The following is a 25697-nucleotide window of genomic DNA, read 5'->3' as shown; positions in this document are numbered from 1 at the left end:
ACCCAGATAAACTATTTCAGCATTGCTCTGTTTCTTCCTTCCATGACCAAAGAGAAAGCCTTGTCCTTCACTAGCATTCTTGCAGTACTGGCTCCAGTCACCCAATTAAAGAACTGGTTGTAATGAGAGAGCTCATAAATCATCATCTCAAAAATGTCATTGACTACCTTTAATAAATACTACCTGCATGCTTTTTAATTCCAATTTCAGGGCAAGATCAAGTTTCAGAACACATGTTTTGCACTTACAAGGGCAAATAAGTGGTTAATTCAAAAAGATGGATAACTACAGCTTTATCTGCCATCTTTATTTAGAGCCACTGAAGTCTGCAGAGAGGAAAAAGGGAAACTTAAAATCAGAGGAAAAAAGACATACTATCAGGGGCAATGAACACAAAATCACTAATACTTGACTTACAGTTATCAAAACAACTCCTAAAGCCATCTATGATCCCTAGGACTTCATACTTTAAGCCATAAGAAACAATCATCTTTACAAATGAATTTTAACTGAGCAGGGAAGGGGAGAAAGAGAGAAAAATTGTTCTGTTCTTTAGATTTTCGTTGTTGGTTTTTGTTCAGCTGTTTTCATTAGCAAAGAATTTGTCCTTTAACCTCAGCATTGTCAAACCTAATGTTCAATAACCTTTATGCAGAGTTAACGCATGTCAGTCAATAAAGGTCAACCACTTCGCTATACTCGGGATTCATAAAGTTGAAATCTTGACTATGAAACCTACTAGCATACTTTAATTATTACCAATCGCAATGTTCCAAACTTCCACCAACAGGCTTATCAAAAAGTTGCTTTTACCCATAAAATATAGGTAGCATACAGAAATAATGCTCTGATCTACACTAACTGCTTGATCAGAAACATAACAGCAAAGAAACTTAACATAGCTCTGTACTTGTAAAGTCTCTAATGCAGTTTACTTCAGCTATTTCCTCTAAGAAATAATCACACACTGCCTCTTTCCAAATACCACACCACCATCCTCTAGGGAATCTCCTACCAGATGAAATATTAAGGTGAAAACCCCTAACACTATGCAGTATGTTTTACCCATTATTAATCATTCTAATGCTGTTTCTTTTGTATTCTGGAGAGCTGGACAAAATAATCATCTTCTCAGGCCTCATTTAAAAAAGAGCAAAACAACAAAAAAAAACCCAAAGCCCCAAAACAAGCCACCTTAATTCCAATCTGATGAAGGGATTTCTGTCCTCTTGCTGCTTACTAAAGACCTGACAGCAATACTCCCCTTCAATTGCTCATGCAAGTATGATGAAGTATCTTGAACAAAACTCAAACATCTTTTGGTAACTTTCCTTAAGGGATAAAGTGATAGATTAACAACTTGCAGGAAGGTAATCCACTCTAGAAGACTAATGTAACATAACACCTTTATGTTGTTCATAACACCTTTACAAAGCAGCTTTCTCAACATAAGCTCTGTTGGCTATCAGATACTGATCTATACATGTAAGAACCACAATTCATATTCTCCTGAAAATAGGCACATGAATCAGCAGAAAACTCACTTAACCACTGCACTGGTTTAAGTTTAGTTTACAGAAGTGTCCTCTTGCTTAAATAAGAAAGTTGTAGTTAACTAATATACACTGTCAGGTCCAGATTCATGAAGATGCTTTGCTCTTGTGACTGTACCAGAAGATTCCCTTGACTGTCTCACACTAATTTTCCAAGTCTTTTTTTGCTAAAATGTTGAAGCATCATGAAGTATCACACTCGCACTGAAAGTTCAGCCACTGAATCGCATTTTGGATGAGACAGCAATAGCCACCCATTAACTCCTGAACACCAGGAAGCATAGCGATATCCCAGTAAGTGTAACAATGCACAGGAACTAAATTGCAATTACTACAGGATTCACTTGACTTGATTTAATTATTTAAGGAAAAATATAGTCACAAAAAATTCTATCAGTCTTCCCAGAAGAACAAAGAAGAAACCCAACCTCCTACGCCCAGCTAAGAAATCCAGAGAGCACCAAAGATGCATGGTGCCAGCTACACAGCATTTATCTACCAGTTGGTTAGAAATAGATGGGAATATGTTAAAAAAAATATATGGTTAAAGCAGAGCTACAGGCATTTTATTTACTTTTATTTGAAAGACTCTTAATCCCAGATAGTGTATCAGCTGTGCTTCAAGTGAAGCTGTTTGGATAGCAACTATCCTTATTTATCACTCTCAAGTTTCATGAATATAGTTTCTGAAGACACCTGTTTCATAAGCTTAGGGTCTCCAAGGGGTAATGCTAAAAAGTCCATCTTAAACACTTCAGTTGCTTCTACCCAGCCTCTGGTTTTATTATGCTTTTGTATCTCCAACTTTGAGAGCGCATCTGTCAAACATTTCTGTACACTACCTATGTTCCAGAAGGTAACAAAAAAGTTTATTCACACAACAGCCATTTGTACTTACAATCAGTTCTTTTTACAACAGTCATAATGTACAAAACATTGCAACACACGTAAGCCCTATTCCTATTATCAACTCCAACTCCAAAACATTTCAACTTCTTAACCCATAGGAATTAAATATATATATATAATTTTTAAAAATTAAAACAAAAAAAAATTCCACAGAGACAAAAGCAAAATATCCCATGTGGAGAACAGGTTTATGGTTGTTTATTTCTAAGTAACACCATCTTTTAAAGATGAGACATCAAGTATTCTTTATTTGAAGAGAGGTATGATCTCTTTATTCCAGAAATAATTTGGATCAGAACCTTCTGCTAGCAATTTAACTCCTTTCTTTGTGTTTCCACTCAAACTACAGATACAAAATCATTTGCCATTGTTCTTGAGACTTAGGTCAGTCATGCATCAGTACTCCATTAATCCAAGCATGAACTTAAGTTGTTTAGGAATGTTTTTCCCTTTGATTTTCAAATAAAGCTGTTGTCAATCTTTGTTTAAAGACATGCAGTCAAAAGCAATCACAGTGTATTGTCTACAATGCTCAATACAATTATTTTTCTGAAGCTCTAAATGGCCTAAGCTACCAAAGATCATGAGGATAGAAAAGACCTTCCAGCATGAGTGCTCACAAAGCAGCTGTAATTATACAGCCTATTTTATTTCAAAGGTAGCAGAGATTTGTCCCTTTTCAGGTTTCAAATAATAGCCTTGTCAGCTTCATTTTCCCCAAGCAAAACCCCTAAAAATGGCACTTCAAAGGACGTACTACCCAAATCATTACTTATCATTGGTATGTAATTCATCTAAAGTTATTTAATCAGAACTACTTGGGTGAACCTGCTCAAGACAAAGTAGAACTACTTCAGATGTCAAATGAGATGTCCTACATAGAATGCTTACAGTGTCATTTTAAGGAAGAATGCATTGTTCAATAAGTATCAATTATTTGCAGGCAAAACAAATCGACTGTGGTACAGACTGCAGAGTTTAGATAAACTCCTGTTTCACAGATTCTATAGTTGCATCATCAGAGAATATGTTTTCAACTACATGAAGTAGCAATGCAAGTGTCCACTTCCCTACTAATCTTCTCAAATTCTAGTTACCCTCTTCAAAGTAAGCATTGTAACTTATTCAGAAGCAGCATAAAACCACTGTTTTAACTTCTGGTCATAAAAATTCCAGCAACTGTTTATTGGTACCTGGGTAAATAAGCAAATTCACATGAGCCTCCAGCTCCAAAATCCATTAGACTTTGCTTCTTAGTTGTGTCCAGTTCTTCGGCTTGTAAATTCAATGGTAAGAAACCCACAAAGCCTCCGAGAAAGGTCTCTAAAATTGGACCCTGGGTACTTGCAAAAAGTCTTGTATTAATGAATGACTTTTGACACCCTGCCAATTACAGGCCTAACAAAATATCTTACTGTATGTATATACACAGACACTAGCATAAGCTTTAGAAATCAAAGACTATAAAAAAATAATTTCTCATCTTATTCAAAGACTAGCCTTTGACCTGTTTACACAGATAGTCCTCAAATTTCTGCTCCTAAGTTTCAGTGCAATGACTTCTTTTAAGTACATAGTTACAAGAAGGCTCATTAAAACGCTAAGAGGTATTCATTTTTGTGCACAAAAAAAACCCTAAAAATAAAGCTTTGACTCTGCTGTAACTTATTTTAATTGGTAACGTATGTGCTATACAGAAGCATTAAGTTTACCATGGATGGTATCTAATTGGAGTAATTCACTTAATCTGTAAAGCAAAAGCCCCAGAAGATTCATATTTGATCACTGCCTTAGGTAAACTTCTTTTTAAATCAGAGAGCCAAGACAGCCATTTTTTTATTCTTAAACAATTTGAATGGCAACTTTAATTTAGCCTTTTTTACCTCTGACATAGACCAATATAAGCACTCTGCATTAAAACTCGAACAGTAGTACAGCATTGGGAAAGAAAGCAGCTCAAACACAGTTTCCCCAGATTCAGTATTTCCATTGTGTCAAGTCACAATATAAAAATTTCGGGAAAAAAGAAAAACCAACCCAGTTTCAAAAAGTTTATTCTTCCTCTTGTTAAGTATAAACAATCTGAAAGCCATCACCCAATGAAATGAACTGTAGGTACACGTTTAGTTTTCAGTTGTTACTACACATACCACTCCCTCCGAGATATTACCGAGCCATCTATGTGAGATACAAAGTCTTCTTCATTGTCATCATAACATTCACCACCCATATACTTCATTCCCAATGTTCCACCTTCATAGTAATCCATTGGTCTTTCATAACGTTCCTGGTACCTGTTAATATTGTCTATATTGTTCCACTCTGGTTTTTCAGGGTCTTCTAAATAATCTTTAGATATTAAGCTGTTCATTGGATGCTTTATTTCTTTTTTTATACTGTCAGGGTAAGAATCCACATCATCTGACTGAAGAACATCTATTTGAGACTCTTTCTGCATATCTGATGGTGGAATGTAGTTCTTAGCAAAGTAGTCACCACGGAACGTCCGTCTTCTCCTATAGCAGACAATTCCAACCAGAACACTGACAAGTATGAGGAAGAGAGCCCCACCCACCGCACTACCGATGACAGTACCCCAAGTGTCTTCCTGCATGGCTGGCAAGGTTGATGTTGGGAAATCTATTATTCTAGGTTCTGTTGCTAAACCTGTGATGCCATCAGTCGAAGGATGCCAGGGAACCGTGGGCAGTCGAGTGGTAGTAGTAGGAGGATCTAATGGAAAGAGCAAAGAAGTAGACAAGACACAGAAAAGGCACAGAATGTCAATGCAAGCTAAATCAGTTAAGGATTTATAAGAAAGCAGTTGATGGGTATGTTCTACAGGAATAGTTTTTCATTCTCAAGTTCACAGCTCTACCGGAAGTCTCACACTTTCCAAAAGATTGTGGGTTTGAGCTGTGCTGCAACAAGACAGGATGTACGGGGAGATAACAGATTAAGAATTATCTTTAATGAGACATCTTGTCCTCCTCAAACTAAGGAGATGCAGCTTTTTTTCCTCAGATGTTGACTGTAGCTCATTATTTACCTCCTCCATAGTATAAGTATACTAGGATAAGTCCAAGCAGTTCTTTGCCTTTCCAGCCAGCAGTTAGGAATACTGAATCAAAACAATTTATTATGCCACAGGGTCAATTATTCCCACTTCAGAAACTGTACAGGGCTCTGAGTATAAGAATGAAAAACTATGAGTTTTGTGCTCAGTCAGCAGTACATGAATTACTGATTTTTAAGCTATTCTCTCCAAAAACATTTGTTGCATTAATACAACTTACTCAGCTTCACCTGGGGATTAGTGAAAGAAGCATAGTTAAAATGGCATGTATTAATCTCAAAGTAACATTTACGTTGAGCAAAGAGCTTTCAAGATATAAAAATGAGAACCACTGAAACAGTATAAGTTAATTTTTTTCTATGCATTACTCCTAAAAGCAATTTAATCTCTCCTGAACAAACAAATTTCCATATTAATTCCTCAATATAAAATATCAACTGATTTCATGTTCTGTTATGCACGTAAACAAGAGATTGCCAGATACCAAGCTTCTCCAGCACTCAGCTTTTTCCTTTGCTGTTTAGGTCTACTCGAGATGTATGCATCTGTACTGAAGACAAGATTGAAACCAAGGGCTGAAGACAAAGAAAGCCTCCTGAGATCATACCAATCAATCACAGTGTGTTACATGCAACTCCAGTTTCTACTTCTGTGCTGCACTGAATAAAACAGGCTTTTATGCCTTGCCCAATGTAATTTTAAAATCAGCAGAGCAAACACTAAACCTGTTGTTATAGCTTGAATCTTTTAGAGAGAATATTACATGGATGGCCAAGTAGCTCATTATGTCATATTATTTAGTTAAATGCCCATAAGCAAGATTCATAGAACTACTACTACTACTACCACCATACTGCAGAGGCGCTCTAGATTTCCCAGCACTAAAAGTAAAACAGAACTGGAAATATGTCAAGTCTCCAGTTACTTGACAAATCCTAACTTCAAAAATTCAGACATACAATTCTCCCACAACAGATGGAATTGCCACAATGGTCATGATCACTACAGATCATACTTCAGACTGCACTTAACTGCTGAACACAACATTTTAGGCTTGACATAATAAGTAAAGTTTTATGCAGGTTTTTGAAGCACATGATTATATTACTTGACTATGTAAAAGTGGTGATTTGTTAGGGAGCTATACATAAATGAAATTAATTTGACAGAAGACAGAAAACTGAACAAGGAGAATGCACTACCAAAATGAACCAGAGGAATTCAGATTATTATTTTAGTAAAAACTTAAGTGAGTTTAATTTAACAAAGAAGTAGAGATTAAGGAATCTGAGTTTACCAGGGTTCCCATGTCCCACAAATCCATTAGGTCAAGAAGTTTAACTCAATACCCTTTTCCTTGAAAATGTATTTGCTTTAGACACAGGATTTGTTAGCTTAAGATAAAATTTCAGAAAGCACCAGCAATATTTTCTTCCAGGCTATATATACATATTGGTTTTTTTAAACCTACTTTGTAATTGTCCATCTATTTCCCTCTATAAGAGGCCTTAAGTCCTATCCTCCACATCCACAGTATAAAATAACCATTCACAAGTACGCAATATTTGCATCCAGGCAAATTAAATAATCACATATGTGAAAAACACAGTGGCAATTACACTCTTATATTAATACATCAGTGGTGTACAAAAGGCTTTTCCTTCAAAACCTGCTCCTTCCACCAGTTGTCAGGTTGACCAGCTGCGTTCTCTCCAAGCACTAATTAACACTGCTCAGATGCATTGCAAATGTACTATCAGTGTTGCATACATGTATTCCTGTAATAAAATGATGAGTACTTTTACCCCCTATTTTTGTCAGTACCTCTTATTCTTGAACAAGGACAAAATTACAACTGCCCCTCCTTGTTTATACAACCAATTACAACTAAACTCATGTGAGGTTAGCTTCTGAACTTTCTGAATGGAGTCCATTTGTTGTGGTGCTGGTGTTTGGTTTCTTTATTTTAGTGTTTGGTGGTGTGTCCCCCCCCGCCCCTATATTTTAACTCCCTGCACCAAGCATATTTCCCACACAGAAAACATCAAGACCTGCAGAGGCAGAACTCCTTACCTCTACTCCACAACATATTGCTTGCAAATCACATCTCAGTTATTACCTCCACATTATGGAAATGCCACACTTGTTTGTTCAACAAACTATCTATAACATTTCACATCATCACCAATACCTCAATTCTGAATGTTCAGCACAAAATATTAAGCGCATCATTTTGATATTGTTTCAAACGGCGCTTTGCTCAAAAAACTCAGTTTCCAACTATTTTCTTCAGCTTTTTTTAATGATACAGTGCTTAACCGCTGTCATCTTTCTCACTAATATAGGTGTTGCTGCACAAACCAGAACAACATACCTAAGTACCCATGCAGGCCAAGGAGCCAAAAGCAGCAAAAATGCTGAAAAAATCTGATTTTAGGTTAAAAGCTTCTTGATTTCTGTTTCTGTCCCTTACCATGTTCTAGGGCCTGTTCAAATCCTAATTATATATACCCTGTAGTAACAACGAGAACAAGTGAAGACCCACAAAAATTTTTATCTACTATTACATGGCTAGCCATCTCACTGAAATAGGAACAGGAGACATAACTAAAGAAAGCAAAAGCCTATTTTCTGGTATAAAAGAGTAGACTCATCAGTTCCTTCCATACATAAAAATATGACAAGTTAACCTAGTTTGTTGCAAAGCCCTTGATAGTTATCTACCAAGAACAGCAAGATTTGCTATTTACTTCACATGAAACTCTCATTTCTTCTCAAAGCACTCAAGTTTTGATTAAGTTAAATAAGCTTTTAAGTTTTGCTTCCATTACTTATTTTCCACGTTTGCCATGAAAGTCAGTAGTAACTTTCAATAGCTTCAGTCTGGTATTTTCACTTGCTCCTTAATGACTATTTTCAGTACAGTCTTCCCAGTTCTTGCAATACAAAAAGCTTGTCTTGGGCAGAAGAGTTACTACAATTAAGTTTAATACAGACATCTGACCACAGGATGTGCCTTATGTCCCCAAACACTACATCTATCCACCTCCATCCCCCTGCAGTATATCCTCATTCACATGTCCAGGACCCATCTCTGCTTCCACGGGAATTCGAAGCTAACAAGAAGTCGTGTCAGAGAGACAAATGGGCAAGGAGATGGATGGATCATCTTTAGAACCAGACCATTAGCTTCAAAATTTTAGGTTAAGTCCTATTTTAGTATCAAGAAGCACATACCAGTGTAATAATAATCTAGACAACACACACAGCATTTTTCAATTACAAACCATTTTTCATTTAGCTGGCTAGGAATTATTTCAGGGATAACTTGACCAGCTATGTAATGAGGAAGAAAAATCAATACTGGCACACATCTCCTTCGGTTAAAATCTGTCACGAAAGCATTACAGAAACAGAAGTTTTGGAAGGGAATGGGTATTGGCAAGTTATGTATTAATACAGTCAAAGTCTATATGTATTAATACAGTCAAAGACTATCATAGCTTTTGAAATTATACTAACTCTAATTCTTCCCATTCTAACAAACAAAATGAAGCCACACAATTTAAGATCCAGACTTCAAGCCCCACATCCCTTCCTCTGCCTTCTAACAAGACAAGGACCGACTACCAATTACATATAATCCAAAAGTGAGTTGGCTTTGCACAAATGACAAGATTTCTCTCTTAGCGGATCTTACTTTAGTTAGTGAAAAGCATCTGCCCGCGTACGCATTACATGCAGATACGTCCCTGTGTAAACATCTCTACTTATCCTGCTGTTATCGCTAAACTTCTCTTAGATGCTAAGTAGATGCTTGATAACTCTACGTAGCTGTGCATTATTAAACCCACCCTTTCAAACCATCACTGAAGTAGTAAGATATATCTGTGCCTTAAAATCAGCTTTAAAAGAACTCTCTAACCTTAAACACCCTTTTAGTATTTCCCTACCCATACAAGGATGTATTATCCCCTGTAACTAACAGCTAGTAAGTATATCATTTAGTCCCTGTCATCTACTTATATTTCCCTATTCTACTTCAAGAGTATTAACCTAAAGGTGAGAAAAAAACAACTTACTTAAAATACAGGGTTTTTTTCCCAGCAATGATCATTAGAACTAAAAGCATTTTTTGCTCAGCTGAACACTGAAATTTTGCAAAAGTTTAACTTGGTAGTTACTTTTTTCTAGCAGTTAAAAAGCTTTACAAGTACCAGCACCAGAACTTTTCAGAAAAATTAACTTCATGAATCCTTTTTGACACCTTCACAATTACAATTTGGAGGACGGTGCCATCATACCGACTTGTCTGCTGATTTCCCAGTTTGGCTTTATGTTTTTGCCAAGTTATATACAGTGGAAAAGAGCTAAGATAGAAATATAATCTAATTAAATGATTGCTCTATAGGATAGCACTGCCATGTTCACCATCACTAGGTATCTGCTTGGTTAAGTAAAACGTTAAGTTGGTAAACAATGACATAATTTAACTATTTTAGTCCTATTTTCTGTACTTCTGGTATCAGTCTCTATGTTTCCTGTGTTATTTATCATAAATAATAGGGTTACTATTTACTTACATTATTATTATATTATACTATTTATAATGGACATTCTTGCTGTTATGTAGTCACCCCATCCTACATTATTTTAAGGGCATTTCATTTAAAGAAGTAGTCACACTGCAAAGTTATTCTGAATAAAACTTGCTTGATATCCATGTATGAAATGATACAGGTGTTACACTTCAGAACTGCCATACATCTTTCATTTTAATCAACTTAAAAAATTAATCACAGTGCTTTTAACCATTTAGGTACTACCTTCTCTAAGGTATCTAGAGCAGAGCGCTGGATGCTTCTCTTGACATTATCCTGATGTGCATGACTTGCCTGCGCAGTTGCAGAGATACAGCACCAGATTTACTGTAAGCTGCCTAAAAATCAGCTGTGTTTTTCACAGCTATTGATCACACTACACACTCCAAGATTAACATGAAGTTGTACAAAAATTAATGTCAGCTAAATTAATAGTTTTTGCTGATGCACACAACTGCTTGAAGCATGACCCTGTATAACCCCTGGTCAGCTAAGGTTCAGTTCTGGCACTCGCTAAAAACAGCCAAGTTTTGGTATTTGCAATGGAGCAGCAAAACAAAGTTGCAGAACAACTGAAAAGCAGCACACAAACAATATCCACCAGTCCACACCAAAGACCAACTACTGCATCCTAACTATTTCTTCAGTAAGTTACCTTGCATTTGCCACAGATCATAAGGAATCACCAGAGCTCAACTAGCATGTATGTCTATTCTGCTTTTTCAAGAACTTGATTCATTTTAGGAAGCATCATATATTTCACTGTTAGTCCACTTAAGTCTGTTAGTCACTAACATAACTCAAATGATAGCCTTGTATTATCATTCATGACAGTCATAAAAAGCACAAGTTACATGCTTTTCTACCAACAGATTATATTCATAGAACGGACAACTTGAGAAGTGGTGGACTTGAAAAAACTTTCCCCCTCCTTAGGATACTTAGGATAGTGCTGAGAAGAGAGCTAAAAACTGCAGTGTTACTTTCTGAGTGAGTATATTTAAATGCTACATTCTAGGAATTTTTCAACTTATTTCATGATGATACTGTATTATTTTTATTTCTTGATACTTTTTACCACATAAAGCCTTTTTGATTGTTTTCTGACTCTTAAACAGCCGTGAATTCTCCCTAAAGGAAGCATTAGAATCAAGCATCCAGAAGCAACTTCTTGCAGAAGTGACTTTTGTATTAATTTGCAACATGCAACAGTCTTATTAGCAGGAGTTTTACGTGATTTGGTACAAATAATTCCACTGTCTCAAACTATTTCGAAGTTGCCAGTTACCTAGCTCATTAACTCGTCAGTTAATTAGAACTGATGAGTTTTCCACAATGGCTTGCAGGGTAGTTATGTCAGTCTGATTGAAATGCTATCTTCTGTTTTTAAAGATGTAAAAAACTTATTGAATGTGAATTCTGACAGATGTGGCTTCAGACATCCTGAACTTCCAATTTTAGTCTCAAGTCTTCATTCTCATTTCAACTCTTAAGTGTTCACATTTAGCTTTAAGCTCTTACAAAGAAGTCGCATGTTTGCATCCTGGAACTGACCAACACATACTCTAACAATTCACATTGTGGAATAATTGATATCAAGAATTAAAGAGCAGCAGCACCATACAGAAGAAAGAGATTTTACTTTTCATGGTTTTTATCCTCAAGAAATAATAATATATTAGCACTTACTTATCAAGCTAGGTATTAGCTAATTTAGCTAATCCATTATGAGAGCTACTTCACACTTGTGCAGCACTATTCAAACATATCCTAAGTCATGCCATTCTTTCACAAAGAAGGTGTCATAGTAAAACATCAATTACACTGTGTTAATAGACATGTGGATGTTTTCCAGCAGCAGTGGTGCTAAACAGACACACAGATTTGACATTTTACATTAAATAAACCAGCAAGCCATCTGCATGAGATATTTAATTTTATGCTTAAATATAGGTATCTGCATCCCAAGAAAAGGAGACACGGAGTAACTGGAGTACGATACACACATTGAGAAAACAGCCTTAATAAACAAACCGTAAGCTAATAACCTCCTTAGTGCAGAGCCTCTGAGTTCTTATAACTGTAGTTGCTCCCCTCCCACTAGCTTCTCTGTTTTCCATTTGTTACAGACACGTTACTGTTTATTCAGGTCAGTACACATTGCCCAACACAGGTTATCACTGGAAACCCCCCCCCCCACACACACACAAAGTTCACATACCAAGAGAAAGCAGTAATCTTAGAAGCACTATGGGAACTACCTCAACCTTCAGGGTTTCCACTATTACGTTGCTGTTATGGAAGAGACACTTAAATCCCAAGTTTTACTATATCTCAAATCCATCTTTTCAATAGCTTTTCATGCAATGTAAAGGTGTAAATATTTAATATACATCAACCACCTCTTCAGTTGGCTATTTCAACCAAAAAAATCCCAAGTTACCATACTGTCTTTGCTGGAAAGTAAGACTTACCTAATATGTAGATGGTCTTCTGATCACTTCTTTGACCAAGCGCATTAGTCACCTTACAGATGTAAGTCCCAGTGTAGTTGTAAGTCAATGGGCTGCTGAACTGCAGAGTATTATTAACAGTTAGCAATCCCTCAGGCCATTGTCCATCCAACCTAAAATAGAACAGTTATATTCTGTCATAAAGACTGCCAGTTGCAAGTTTAACTAAAGTATTTGCAGTAGCCTAGAGAGTGAACTTTTCGCTCTGCTCCAGCAGTCAGGGGCCTTTCATTGGGTATTTTCAGTGTCCACCTGAACATACAGCATTACATTTGTGCTAAATCCTTTGAGTGTCAAATCTGCTGATGGCAGCAAAACTGCAAAGTCTACAAATGAACAGTACTTCAGTTAAGAAAACAGTATCTTGAAAGAACTTGAATGGACAACCCAACTCAAGCTCTGGAAGTAACAGCCAAACTAAGCAGCACTTAAACTGTGTTGTCAATTATATGCCTGCTTTTTCGCATCCAGCTTAGCTTCCACAATGAATATGCAGGGAGAACTGTTCCTCATGTAGACATAAGATAGGAATGAGGCCCTGCTGGACTTGCTACTCACAAGAAAACTTACTTTGTAGTATCTGGGCTAGCGATAACCCTGACTATGATGATAGCAATGCTGAGGAGTTTGGGATTCGGCTGGTTAGTACCAAGATGAAGATTTTAGAAGATATAACTTCAGCTCACTCAGATCTCAAAAGGGAGCCGGGGGTCCTGGTAGACAGCAAGCTCAATACGAGTGAACAAGGAGACACATAGAAAAGACAAGGGCTAATGGGTACTACTGGGGACATTCCAGTTGGACACAAGGGGAACATTTTTCACAACGAGAAGATGCAACCACTGGAACAGTCTCCCTAGGGAAACGGTCATTTCCCCCAAGTCAGATACTTTTAAGGTTCAGCTGGACAGGGCGCTGAGTAATCTCTCTAGACTATGTTTTTGCAAATGAGAAAGAGGCTAGACCAGACTTCTCTTGAGGTACCCTTCTAACCTGCTATTCCACAACCCTTATACAACTTCTGTCTGTACATGCTTAATTTACAGGACACTGACTATGATTTCTAAGCCTAAACTCAGGCAGTTTCTTCCCTCTCAATCTGCCTTTTCTCAGTCCCCATAATTTCTCACCTGAATTTTATCAGTGAAACCAAATTTGGTCATATATTTGATGCTTGGTCATATATTTAGGGAAACAACTATCAGGGAGGGAAGTCTAATTTTCCTGTAGCATTCTGCATGTGATGGCAGTAACAACTGTGTGAACAGAGAAAGGGGAGGGGCTAAGGCACTGGAACTATTTTAATAGAACTGCCAACTGCCCATTAAACACCTACGTAATTTCATGCCACTGCATCCCATTTTGCTTTTACTTAAGTATTTATTAACAGCTAAGAATTATTGTGTGTAGGTATCTCTCATCACATGGATTTGGAGCTAAGGCCAGAATGGGGATGGCAGCCTACTGTAGCACATAGTAAAGGTTACTAAACCTACTTTAGCAAAGCCATGCCATTCTGAGTAGAGTTAGCTGCAACTGATTTAAGATTTCAGTGGCTGCTTTTATGATGGAGCCAGTTGTTTTGTTTTTCTTGGAAATTACCATTAAGCAATCCTATATTTATCAGGACGTTTTTAAACCGTATTATGACTACCGTTCCTCTACACTAAATTGAGAAGGTAGAGAACTTAATTACAGCATCACATCAGTGATTCCTGTGATTTTTACCAACAGAAAGACCACAACACAGCTTAACTGTCTTTCGGAAAGTTATTTCCTCTGTTTCTACATGCAACAAATCAATTTAAAATAGCTGGGTTTATTTCATTTTTGTCTTCTTCACAGGACAGATTCTGATCTAAGCTGGCTTTTATTGTCTGCCTCTGTCTCTTGCCCAAATTACATCCATGGCTGCCAAAGCGAAGCAGTAGATTTAAGATTAGGACCCACCCAATCCATATATGCATGAAATGCAACTCTTGTTTAAGTTAGTTTCTTAAACCTCACTTCTGTCAGCATGCAAAGCAATGCATTTATCTGCCTTGGTAACTGCTTCAGCAGTTTTGAAAGACATGACAATACTATAATTCAGTAAGCAGTATTTGCCATCTCAACTGTAACTTCCAGATTTTAAAACACAGATACAAAGACGTTTGTTGAAGTGTTTACAATCTACTGTAATAATTAGAAAGAATTAATAATAGTCTGATTCCTACGAGATTTATTGGGTACTTCACGCTATACCGCAAGATGAACAGTTGAGTCTATTTCATTAAGTAACTACAGAAGATTTCATCCTGACAGAACAACGAACTGTTCAGGCTTATTTATTCACAAGATACCACTCACCCATATTCATACCTACACATACACATCTTGCATCCTTTTAAAGGGCTGGATAACACCATTACAACCCAATACAAGTCAGATACTTGTTGTTTTCGAAACAGGTGTTTAAGCTAAGTGATTGTACCACTTGAATCATGTGCCAAGCCCCTTTTTATAAATATTTACCTGGTCCACATAAATTCCATAGGTAACGGATTTGCATCAGCATTACATCTGAGCTGAACATTTTCTCTTCCAATGAACCAGTTTCCATCGTAGCCAGTTACTGAAACTTCTGGGGCATCTGACAAAATAAAAGGTTTAACCCATCAACAATCACAATGCTTTCATTAAACATGAACTGTGTGTTACTATCAGCTCAGTGGAGCAGAAGATGGTTTTTGTTTTGGTCATTTTGCTTGTTGGGAAGTAGCTTGGTTGGAGCTTTATTTGTGGTGTTGTTGGGTTTTTTCTCCTTCTTGTTGGTTGTTTTGGGGGTTTTCTTTAGTTTGTGGTTTGTGTTTTCATAGGAAAGCCAGCAACAAAACGCCAACTCTGTTCCAAACAACAGTACAATAAGCAGCAGTGGAACATATCAGGAACAGTAACTTGTTTCTGTTTGTGGAACTGTCCCAACTGTGTTTTCTGCAAACATAGAGCACCCTGGGGAAGGGAGAGGGCTTTAGAAGAAACAGTTTAATGTGGGTTTTGTTTGGACATAAGGGGTAGTGATTTAGAGCTACTTCTCCCTAACAAGATAAAGCAAACGATCAGAGTCAGCATTTTGAGAAGCCAGGTAACAAGGAAATCAAAGAGTTCACAGATGCCAGTTAGAAAAGGTTAACAGTTACACACTGGCATCATAATGTAGCATTACGTTACGGCTCTAAAAAGCAGGGAAGCCACTTTAGATAAGCCTGAGAGACCTAGCTGAAATACTGCTTAACTCAGAACACAGAGAACAGAACTACCAGCGTGATTTGGTATCATCTCCTATGTAGAGATAGAATAGTTGTAAAATCTGTAAGGATAAGGGAGGGACTGAAGAAAGACTATGGAACAAAGACAGTCTCTGCTTCTTGCTGCTTTGTTGCTGACTATACAGTTCTGTCAGAAGTTCTGAAACGTGCCTTAGCACTCAGTTCCAAGTAAGTTTAAAATCAACTTACCCCCTCATTTCACTTTAAATATGGAGCTTGATTCTCTTACGCAGTTTGAGACAATAATGGGAAAAAACCATCTTAGCTTCCATTTCTGTGTCAATGACACTTCAGTCTAGAACTTAATTTCAACACTGACAACTCAATCAACACTACTCAGTATTTGATGCCCAAAGAAGTGATTATTTAACAAAGAGAAGAAACCCAAACCTACATGATATTCTAGTCAAACCAAAATACCTAAGTTAATTCTTTTCCAGCCACTACATTTCTTCTAATCGAAATGACAGACTTCTGTGAGTTAAGGATTTTTAAATCAGCACACAGCTGAGACCAGATACCAAGAAGGGAGAATTTGTAATTAAGTCATTTTGGTCACCTATGCATTGTCTAACAAAAACCAGATCAATGGCTTAAAACTTACCTATCTTAACTGGTTTTAGCTAAGCATCATTGTAAGCCACCTAACTTGGTATTTATGTGTTTTAAAGCCACAAATTTGTTAAACAAGCCCAGTACAGCTTTGAATTACATAAGCAATCTGAAGCTTAACAACAAGTGTTAGGACGTAATATATTATATTCTTGTTTCCTTATGCAAATTAGAGTGGAAAAAGCCTAGCAATTTGAAAATAACTTACTGATCCCCATAAGACCTACTCTCAACTTAGCTCAAACATCCATCTTCATTAGCATTGCTCAAACCATAAGGCATTTTGAGCAGTTTACAGATGTATTAGTTTTTTATTTTGTCTGTAATCTTTTCAATGTTAAATATAACTGTGAATTCTTTTTACCCTTCAGCCAATATCCAAAATAAGCAGTAGAAACAATGGCAATCCAGCTTTCTGCCTACATTTTTAACTAATTTTTCAAAGACATCCTAGGTTTCTACTCCTACTTGACCTACCTCTTAGCACCTGCTTTCTTACACAGCTTAGTGTAAGAAAAGAAAAAGGAAAATTAAGTGCACATCTTCTTCTGTGGAGGGCATACAGCAATCAAGAGGGTGGTTACAGGATATATACCAAGCAATAATTACCTTAGAGAATACTTACATTGTATGTCCAACACTTGTGGATATCTAATCTCCTTTTCCAAAGCAGGGTGCCTCACAACACAAGTTATACGTCTTCCTCTTGCAAATCGTGTAGGGACAATCATGTACTGACTGACAACTGTCACCGTTTCATTTGGAAACAAAGTAGAGCTGGATTCCATTTCACCAAGACCTCCTTCCCAGTCAATCTCTGCAGCAGGTTTCCCAGTGGCTGCTGTACAAGTGGCTGCTACTGTCCTATTTGCACCATCTATTAGAGGGTTTGGTCCTTTCGTTAAGCTCACAACAGGTTCAACTACGGAGGGGAAAAACAGTATGTTTAAACAAGACTCCACATCTTAGATAAAACAAATCCTTTTGCAGAAGTCCACTCCCTAGAAATAAGATTGTGTCATATACCAGAGGTAACTCCACAAAGCTTTGGCCTTGTGATACAGTTCACCTTTGTCTACATTAAAGTTGCATGCTGCTCATTCACTACAGTTAATGCACTGACAGCATTACACTTTAAGTACTAATCTATACTACTAGGTGTGGGTCATTTCAAAGTTAAAACACTGAATCAAGTAACACCTGACATTAAGAATTTAAGCTCCTGTTGATTAGTGTCGCATTATGAATTGATTCCATGCTGAAAAGGACATTTAACCTTTAACAAAGTATTACATATACACATATCTAAAATCAAATATGTACAAATAAACACACTGATTAGACACAAATGATAAAATTTGTATGGTTTTGATATACAAATAATTTTTCCTATATATACACATATAATCCTGTCTCTCTATATATATTCTTGTATATGGATCCCTAGAGAAGCAAGAAATTTTAACTTAATACTATGTCCAAGACTCAAGAGAAGGATCTGACCTCCTTGTAAATCCATTGCTCACCCTTGTAAATTCTGAGGGCTTACAGAACACAATTACTTCTAAAACAAAGCTGGATTCCTGATGTACAAGCCTGCTGTTGAGGGCCACAGAATGAAAAGCTTTTTTAAATTAAGATTCCTCCTTAAATAAGTAATCTGTTTCAGCCCTGTGCAAGCCATCTACCAGTTGCAGCCTAAGTCAGAAATACCCTGTGGGGCTCCAGATATAAACCAAGGACGGCCCATTTCTATAATCAGTATTAGAAGGTACATGCTCCCCAGTAGAGTACCAGCCTACAACATGATCCTTGCCTTTGAATCTAATAAGGCTGAGTCCTATGAAATGAAATCATCACTACAAACTACAATGCTTTAGAGTCCACCTCAGTGGACTAGCCCTCACCAATTACAAATCAGGCAACTCTTGCAACTCCTGTGGCTTTGAGTAACTTACGTAAGGAGAAATTTAGTCCATGGAATTTTCCCAAGAAGCTGAAATCTTGAAATGCAGCAGAGTTCACAACACCTGGGAAGATAATTCAACTACCTATACTTTAAAGAGGAAACTGGGTAGCAAATATTATCAGCTTGAGTGAATTCAGTGCCAGAATCACTTTTTGGTTGTTTTCTGCTCAGTCTCTGAACACTGCTCACGTCTGAGTGAAGTCGTTCATTATTTGCTCACTAAAAGGAAAGGCAACTGCTAAATGGATAACCTTACAAAAATCAGTGTTGTCTGTTCTATGCCTGGAAGCGCTTATAGAATATACCTCATTACCAAACTCAAGGTTGGCTGTGCAGATCTTGAGCGTGGATTAGTTTCTTCTTTGTTTCCCTGAATCCCTACCCTCTGTGATGTGTTAGTGAACTTACTGCAAATACACCAACAGGGTTTTCCTATAAAGTTCTACACTTCTGGATATAAAACATTTCTAACGGAGCTTCTTTGAATACTTCACTCCCTGCTAGCAACAACTAAACCTTTCTGCAATAAGCTCCAATATTTTATGTGATGTACATATGCATTCTATCAACTTAAAAAAGCCTTTAAAACCTACTGTGAAGAGCTTGATATTACACGGCTTAGTAATTTGACCCACAATTTGTTTTCCCTGATTTAATATCAAAATCACTGCCTTGCTCCCCTCAAATCACTTGTAACCTTTTCAATAGCTTCTGCATTATTACAAGATGCAGAAGGATGCACACAAGTTAATGTTGTCTTAGAAGCATAATGATACCATTTTTCACTGGATCTCCCTGCACCCAAGACTGCCATCACAGTGAAATCAGTTAAGAACAGCAGCTATCACTACTTTTTCAAGCCCGAACTTATAAACCCAAATCACTACACTGGAAATTAAGTCTCATTTATCTTAATCCTTTAATTAAAAATTAACAAACAAAAAACCCCAAAGGAAGTATACTATTCCAGATTGTTTCCTTTACCCCTCTGTGAAGGGACGTATAAGGCAGAAAGTCTTAACTAAGGTAGCAGAGATCTTCAGACCCAAAGCTGAACATTCTGTATGCTGCTTCACTTATCCTATTTGCAGACATGCACTTTTATAAGCATTAAATAACAGTAACCTGAGAACAGAATATAAACTCATTTAAAAGCCTAATTTTTCCCAAGGTAATTTTCTTCGGAAAATCTACTTTTCTTAAGTATTATGCAAAAATCCTCCTTTGTTTTATCAAGTGGTATCTGAAATTCGTGAGATTGGCCGCTTTCAGTTCATGGTGTAATTTTTAGTTTTATGGTTGTCACAAAGACACAAACCTGAACTATTCAAAACTACTCCATTTCATAATGAACTTATTCCCAGTCCAATATGTTTTGGTGCTTCAGATGTTTTATACTTCAGAAATGGCTGGGCTTCTGCTGCCAGATTTCCATAAATCATGATCCTTAGACTATGCACCCACTATAAGATAACCAAATAGCCACATATTAAGAAAGTGGAAATAAACTGCTATTATGATTCTTCTTTCTATAGTCTATTCAGTGCTACTTTGTCCCAGCTACTCATTTATACAGTCTAGCTGTTTCACTTACTGATTAAGATAAATATCTAGTGAATGAACCCCTAATTACAAGGGGCCACCAGCATCTCACCTCTCACAAGGCAAAAGTTTTCTCAACTTGGAAAAAAGATTACCCAAAGAATGGGGTTTGGAGGGTGTTTTTTTTTTGGGGGGGGGTGGGGGGTTGGCTGGCCTTTATTTTTTTCTCCCCGAAATTGTAACTTAAGTTGCCTTACAGACCTCCCTAGATCACAGTGATGGTGGTAGGGGAGCCATGAAGAAGTTTGGGAAAGCAGTAAAGAACCTGCTTGACCAATAGAAGGATTATGCTCTATTATGGTCATATGGCAAAGATAGTGGGAACAATGCTTAGTTTGGGAAAGGAAGCCACTCAATCCCATTAAGTTTTAAAATCAAAAGGGACCTGCTTCCATGATTTAAGAGTTCAAAGGCAGTGCTGGTTTCCCCCATCTCCTTTAAATAATCAGAGTAGATAAACTGTGTCCATTCAGTCTGCATGTCAAAGGGTCACTGCACATGGGTCATCCTACCCATATATCTCATTATAGCACGAATTATACTTGAGTTACAAGCAGTAGATGTGCTAATTAATTAAGGCTTCCTGATTAACTGTACATCTGTGCTAGCCCTTTTACTGATTCATGACCACTACCTAATTTAACCCTACTTACACTAGATACACCTTACAATCACAAGGACAGATATCTCTTGTTGCTCAAGTCCTTGTATGTCTTCATAGAAGAAAATAAAGCATCCAGAAAAACGAGAGCCTTAAATCCTATTGCTTTAACTTTCCAGGCCTCAGAGTTTCTCTGTGGTTTTAAATACTTCATAAACCTTTTTCAACTGCCTGTTAGTTTTAGAACTAATTTTCTTCTGCCATTGTGCGCAGGAGGTCTGGATGAAACTGGCAGCATTACAACACAAACAGTATTACTTCCACTTACCATTAAACTCACTAATTCCTTGGCAACAGCATGACACTGGGAATTGTCAGTCCCTTGTACATCACAACTGACATTTACTTGACTAACTTCTTTCCAAAACAGTGTTTCTACTTGGGTTTCTTTTCCCCCTCTAAACCAGCAACCTTACATTACTACATAACTTCTCCTGCCCATTAATTAATGCTTTTTTATGGACTTCGGTTTGCTAGTTTTCTTTTATAAGACCAGCCAGTTCACTAATTTGTTATTTACTTGATATCTTGGCCCCAAGTACTGTATTGCACATAAAAGTGTACATTTAATCAACTAGCATTTTTTAAACGCCATTACTTTATCAGAACTGAGAGCGTGGTTTTTTTCTACACTGACTTTCATCTTAAGTTCTTTACTGTAAGACTTCATACATTAGTCTAAGATTTACTCATGGTGACGGATCTACACCTTTGACATTCTTATCTGTGCAGCTCGTTCTTCACTTGTAGCACTGCTAAGAGCTAGTCCGCAGAAGAAAAAGGTCTACTTCATCAGTACCTTGACTTGACTGAGAAATCTAGCTTAGCAAGACAGTTAAGTCACACTGAACCAAGTCTTTGAGACAATCATGTAAAGTTCTCAAACTAGTGACATTAATGTTACATTAGCTCTGCAAGCTGCCCTGTCACACACCATCTCTTCTGCCTTCAAACACCATTTTGGCCAGTTTAGCATCTTGAGAAACAGCTTGACATAAAATTCTTTGTGATTTTTTTCCCCTCATTTAACAAGGTAAGTTTGAAGAGCCAAAGTTTTGAACAAGATCAGTACATCTGCTTGACCTGAACAGGTTTTCTGTATTTTAGTTGTCTTAACCTCTTTAATGGTGCTTTTCCTTAAGAAAACATTAAGCAATACACGAAGCTGAGTGAGCAAAGTCACCAAACTTGGGTGCTTAAGTAGCGTAAGACAGAGGTTCTAAATACAGTCTTCAGCAATCAGCATACTGTGGCACAACATGACATTTTATTCTGTATTTTTTTCCCCTTCATTTGTCTTCAGTGTCTCTGCCCCAAGGTGTACAAGCATAATTAAGTTAGCTATGTCTACTACACATAGGAAGGAAATGAAGGCTTTGCTAAACAGGAACTGGGACGAATTAAAAAGGCAATGCTGCTTGGGCTGCAAACAGTTTCAGACCTAAGACATGAACTTTGCTTCTCTCACTTAAGGGAGAGTTTTTTAGAACAGTGGGAAAAAGCAGTCAGAATAGAGTTGATTTTATGTTAAATCAGGTTTTAAGTTTTGTTTGGAGCTATTCCATGCTTTTAGGCTGCTGAGCTTGGAACAGCTGAGCTCGGAACAGCTGAGCTCAGGCCAGAAAAGCTCAAAAATTACTCAGTTACATGCATATTCTGACAATCATTCCTTCCCCACTACTTTTACTGTTTTAGTCTAGATGTTAGAATAGCAAAAAGTTATCAGAATGACAGAATATGTGCTGCCAAGGCCACTAAACTTAATTAAGTCCAACAGCGGGTTGGCTGCCCAGCTATACATGAAAGCCAATTAGCTGCTACGATGGTAAGGCATCTTTGCAAGTAGCAGCTGGGTTGTGCAATTCAGAGGTGGATAGCAAGTCACTGAGAGGCTTACAACTATCAGCAACTATCTACACCCATTGTGATAAAACCTCTATGACCAGGACCACAATATGCATGAGATACTACTTGACTTATTCAGACTGCTATTTCTGTTAATACATATCTCATGAAACAACTTGCAGTCCTTCAACTTTTTCAGATGGAGAATAACACACAGGCCATACACTTGTTTACCAAATTCCTCCTCAAGCTCTCCATCAACCTGCAATTTACAGGGCAAAATGGACACAAATACTAATGTGATCTGAAAAAAACCCCAACCAACCACTGTAGAAATAGTAAGTGACTAGAACAGATGAGAGAAAGCAGTAAGAACTTTCCACTGTATTTTGATAAAGCACAGCAGATGAAACCTGAAGTCAGAAGACTGCTACAATAGCCTTAGACACAGCCATTTGTAGTACAGACAGAAGACATATGGAAAAGACAGCCATAAGGATACATGCTTAGTAAAACACAATCTCTTTGGTCAAGTTACTTGTTTCAAATTGGACTAAGCCACTTGCTTAGATGCATTTATTTTGCCCCCCCTTGTGGTGAAAACCAGTTTATGTACTGTGCTGTAGCCATCTGATTAACCTCACAGTGTTCTACTACTGTGGAAATCAGAGATCTACCACCAAGATGATGCAACAAAGCACATTAGTTTACAAAAATAGACTTGCTGAGGACTACCTCAGCTGTAGAAAAAAAACACTTCAAGTGACTTACTCTCTTATAAGAAGGTATAATACTGTAAGGAAAGGGTGAGTCATCAATACACTTTCATGTTTCAGACAGAGTAATCATTTTAACTCATACTGCACTACCACCTAAGTCTACCTGTGCTTCAGTACTAATCCTTTATGACAGTGATACGGCACCCTCAGCAAGATGGACAAAATTACTTGATATGAAAAACTGAGTTTATACAAGCTTCACATCATGACAACCCACAACCAGTAAAGGGCTTAAACTGCCTCTTTATTCCCTCAACTCCCAGTAGTAGTCTAGACAGTTTTGCTTTACATTTACACTGCGCTAAGAACAGTTTACATCACCAGCCCCAAGCAGCTACATTAGCTTATCATATTAGCAACACATCTACGAGGGAATTTAGCCAAGGTGGTACCTGAAGTTGTGTTTGGCAGCTTCTCAGCACACACACACACAGGTCTGTAATACCAGCATTGCCAAATCTAAGTTTTAAATGACTGTCTAAATGTTTAGATAAGAACAAAGCCTAAATAGGAAGTGCTTACTTATTTTTTAATATCAGGATAATCAAAGTGCAAGTTCTAAAGCAGCAAGGGCCAAAAGAAGTCCCCTTAATGATGTTAGTAACAATATCAGCACACCGGTTACAAAAGACTGGCAAACGCATTTTTGGTAATGATACTGAGTTAAAAAGTAAAATGCAATTAAGGTTCATTAACAATTTTGTGCCATTAATTTCACCTCCTTTCACAGAGGTTGACTTACCTAGTACTGTTACAGTTGTTGATGACTGGGTATTTCCAAGTGGGAATGTAACTGCCTTGCAAATATATTCTCCTGCATCAGAAAAGCTCACATTTTTTAAGATGATTGTTGCATCAGTAAGTGAATAGTTTTTAAATGACACTCTTCCTTGGTATTCTCCTTGAATAGATATTCCATATTCAGGATGATGAACAGCTATAGTCTGTGAACTTTTACCATGTATCTTCTCCCAAGAAACTTGTGCTATTGTTTCATTTACATCAATAATGCATCTCAATGCAACCTTCTTCCCCCAAACTGCTGTCACATGTGGATCAACAATTGGTCCAGCTAAGGCACCTAAAAACAAAAGAATTATTAGTTAGTACACAAGAAGGTTATGCCTCTGAGTCTTCATATTAAGCCTTCTTCAGTGATTAGCTTGCCTTTATCAAAAGGAATTCATACTGTCTCCTGAATAACCGTATTCTAGCCGATGCACAGCAGTGTAGAGACATTACAAAAGCATGCTTTAAGTAGAAACAGCATATCAACCACTCTTCAGAGAATACTACCGCTAATATACAACTTCTTATAAAAATGACCTAATAATTGTATAACTGATGTACCTATCTTTGGGTAATTTGACTAGGTATGAGCATGCGTGCATTCAGATTTACTGGACAAGAACAACCAACCAACCAATCAAATGAAAACACAGCAATCAGACATGGTACTTTAGCAGTTTAATTGCTGATTCAGAGCATCAGGTAAATATTTAACTTGAATTACTACACTGATTTCTACTTCCAAAAAATATGATTCCTAATGAAGATAATTGAAGGAGAAATGCCTAAGTGTAAATTCCAGCACTTATCACACCAGTAACTAGTTAAAAAGCAAAGAATAAAAAAGAATAAAAAAGGCAAAACCCCACAAACTAGTCCATCTTCACAGGGATGGTCAATCTAAGAATTCAGTTCTACCTTCAGATCCCAGTTTCCAATAGAGACATGTTCCATCATACATATGCAGTCCTTCTGCTATACTGTAACTCAGTGTCTTCACACCAGAACTGCTCCTTGAATTTACTCGGTAAATAGGCAAGAGAAGGTATAGTCAAGTGTTTGCTTAATATTCTGTTTAATTCCATGCAATACCTAAAATACTTTCCATAGTACCAACTACATCCTGAGCTCAACATTTTAGACCACCTCCCTTCAAGAAAAGAAGTCCACCAGGACAAAGTAGCTCATTAAAACACCAGTTCATGACTTGTTTTGTGAAACAGATGCTTGAGCAACTTAAATCATTCCTTCTCTTGGAGTAGGCTGCCTAAGTACTAAGCTCTTCAGTTACCAAATCAGTACTCAAGCTGCTACTGTGAAAATTCACCCACGGAATAAAATTCGAGACTAAATTTTGGTAGATCCATTTTCACACACATGAAGAGGTCATTCAACATGAGACATTAACTGCATTTTCAGTCAACAAGTTCCTACGAAAGAGGAGCCATCTGCTCAGGAAAAAGATCCCTATATGCCTTTT

General features: G+C 37.2%; 1 protein-coding gene across 5 annotated transcripts in view; it reads right to left on the bottom strand.

Moving 5' to 3' along the window:
* NECTIN3 (nectin cell adhesion molecule 3) overlaps positions 1-25697 on the bottom strand; it is a 65623-nt gene that overhangs the window by 14595 nt on the left and 25331 nt on the right. For 2 of the 5 annotated variants that reach the window (XM_065675986.1, XM_065675988.1), the window contains exons 2-6: positions 24171-24509; positions 17198-17494; positions 15167-15284; positions 12614-12765; positions 2401-5195 (exon numbers count right to left, since the gene is read on the bottom strand). In XM_065675986.1, coding sequence (XP_065532058.1) covers positions 4603-5195; positions 12614-12765; positions 15167-15284; positions 17198-17494; positions 24171-24509 — 1499 coding nt within the window. In that variant the 3' untranslated portion in view covers positions 2401-4602. Of the gene's footprint in view, positions 1-2400; positions 5196-12613; positions 12766-15166; positions 15285-17197; positions 17495-24170; positions 24510-25697 lie in introns of those variants that run through there. The other 3 variants (XM_065675987.1, XM_065675991.1, XM_065675990.1) reach the window with 2 other exon arrangements.

This window comes from Lathamus discolor, chromosome 4 (assembly GCF_037157495.1).
Source record: "Lathamus discolor isolate bLatDis1 chromosome 4, bLatDis1.hap1, whole genome shotgun sequence".
Lineage (NCBI taxonomy): Eukaryota > Metazoa > Chordata > Aves > Psittaciformes > Psittacidae > Lathamus > Lathamus discolor.
The sequence above is the reverse complement of the archived record's forward strand: the minus strand, read 5'-3'. Positions and strand labels throughout refer to the sequence as shown.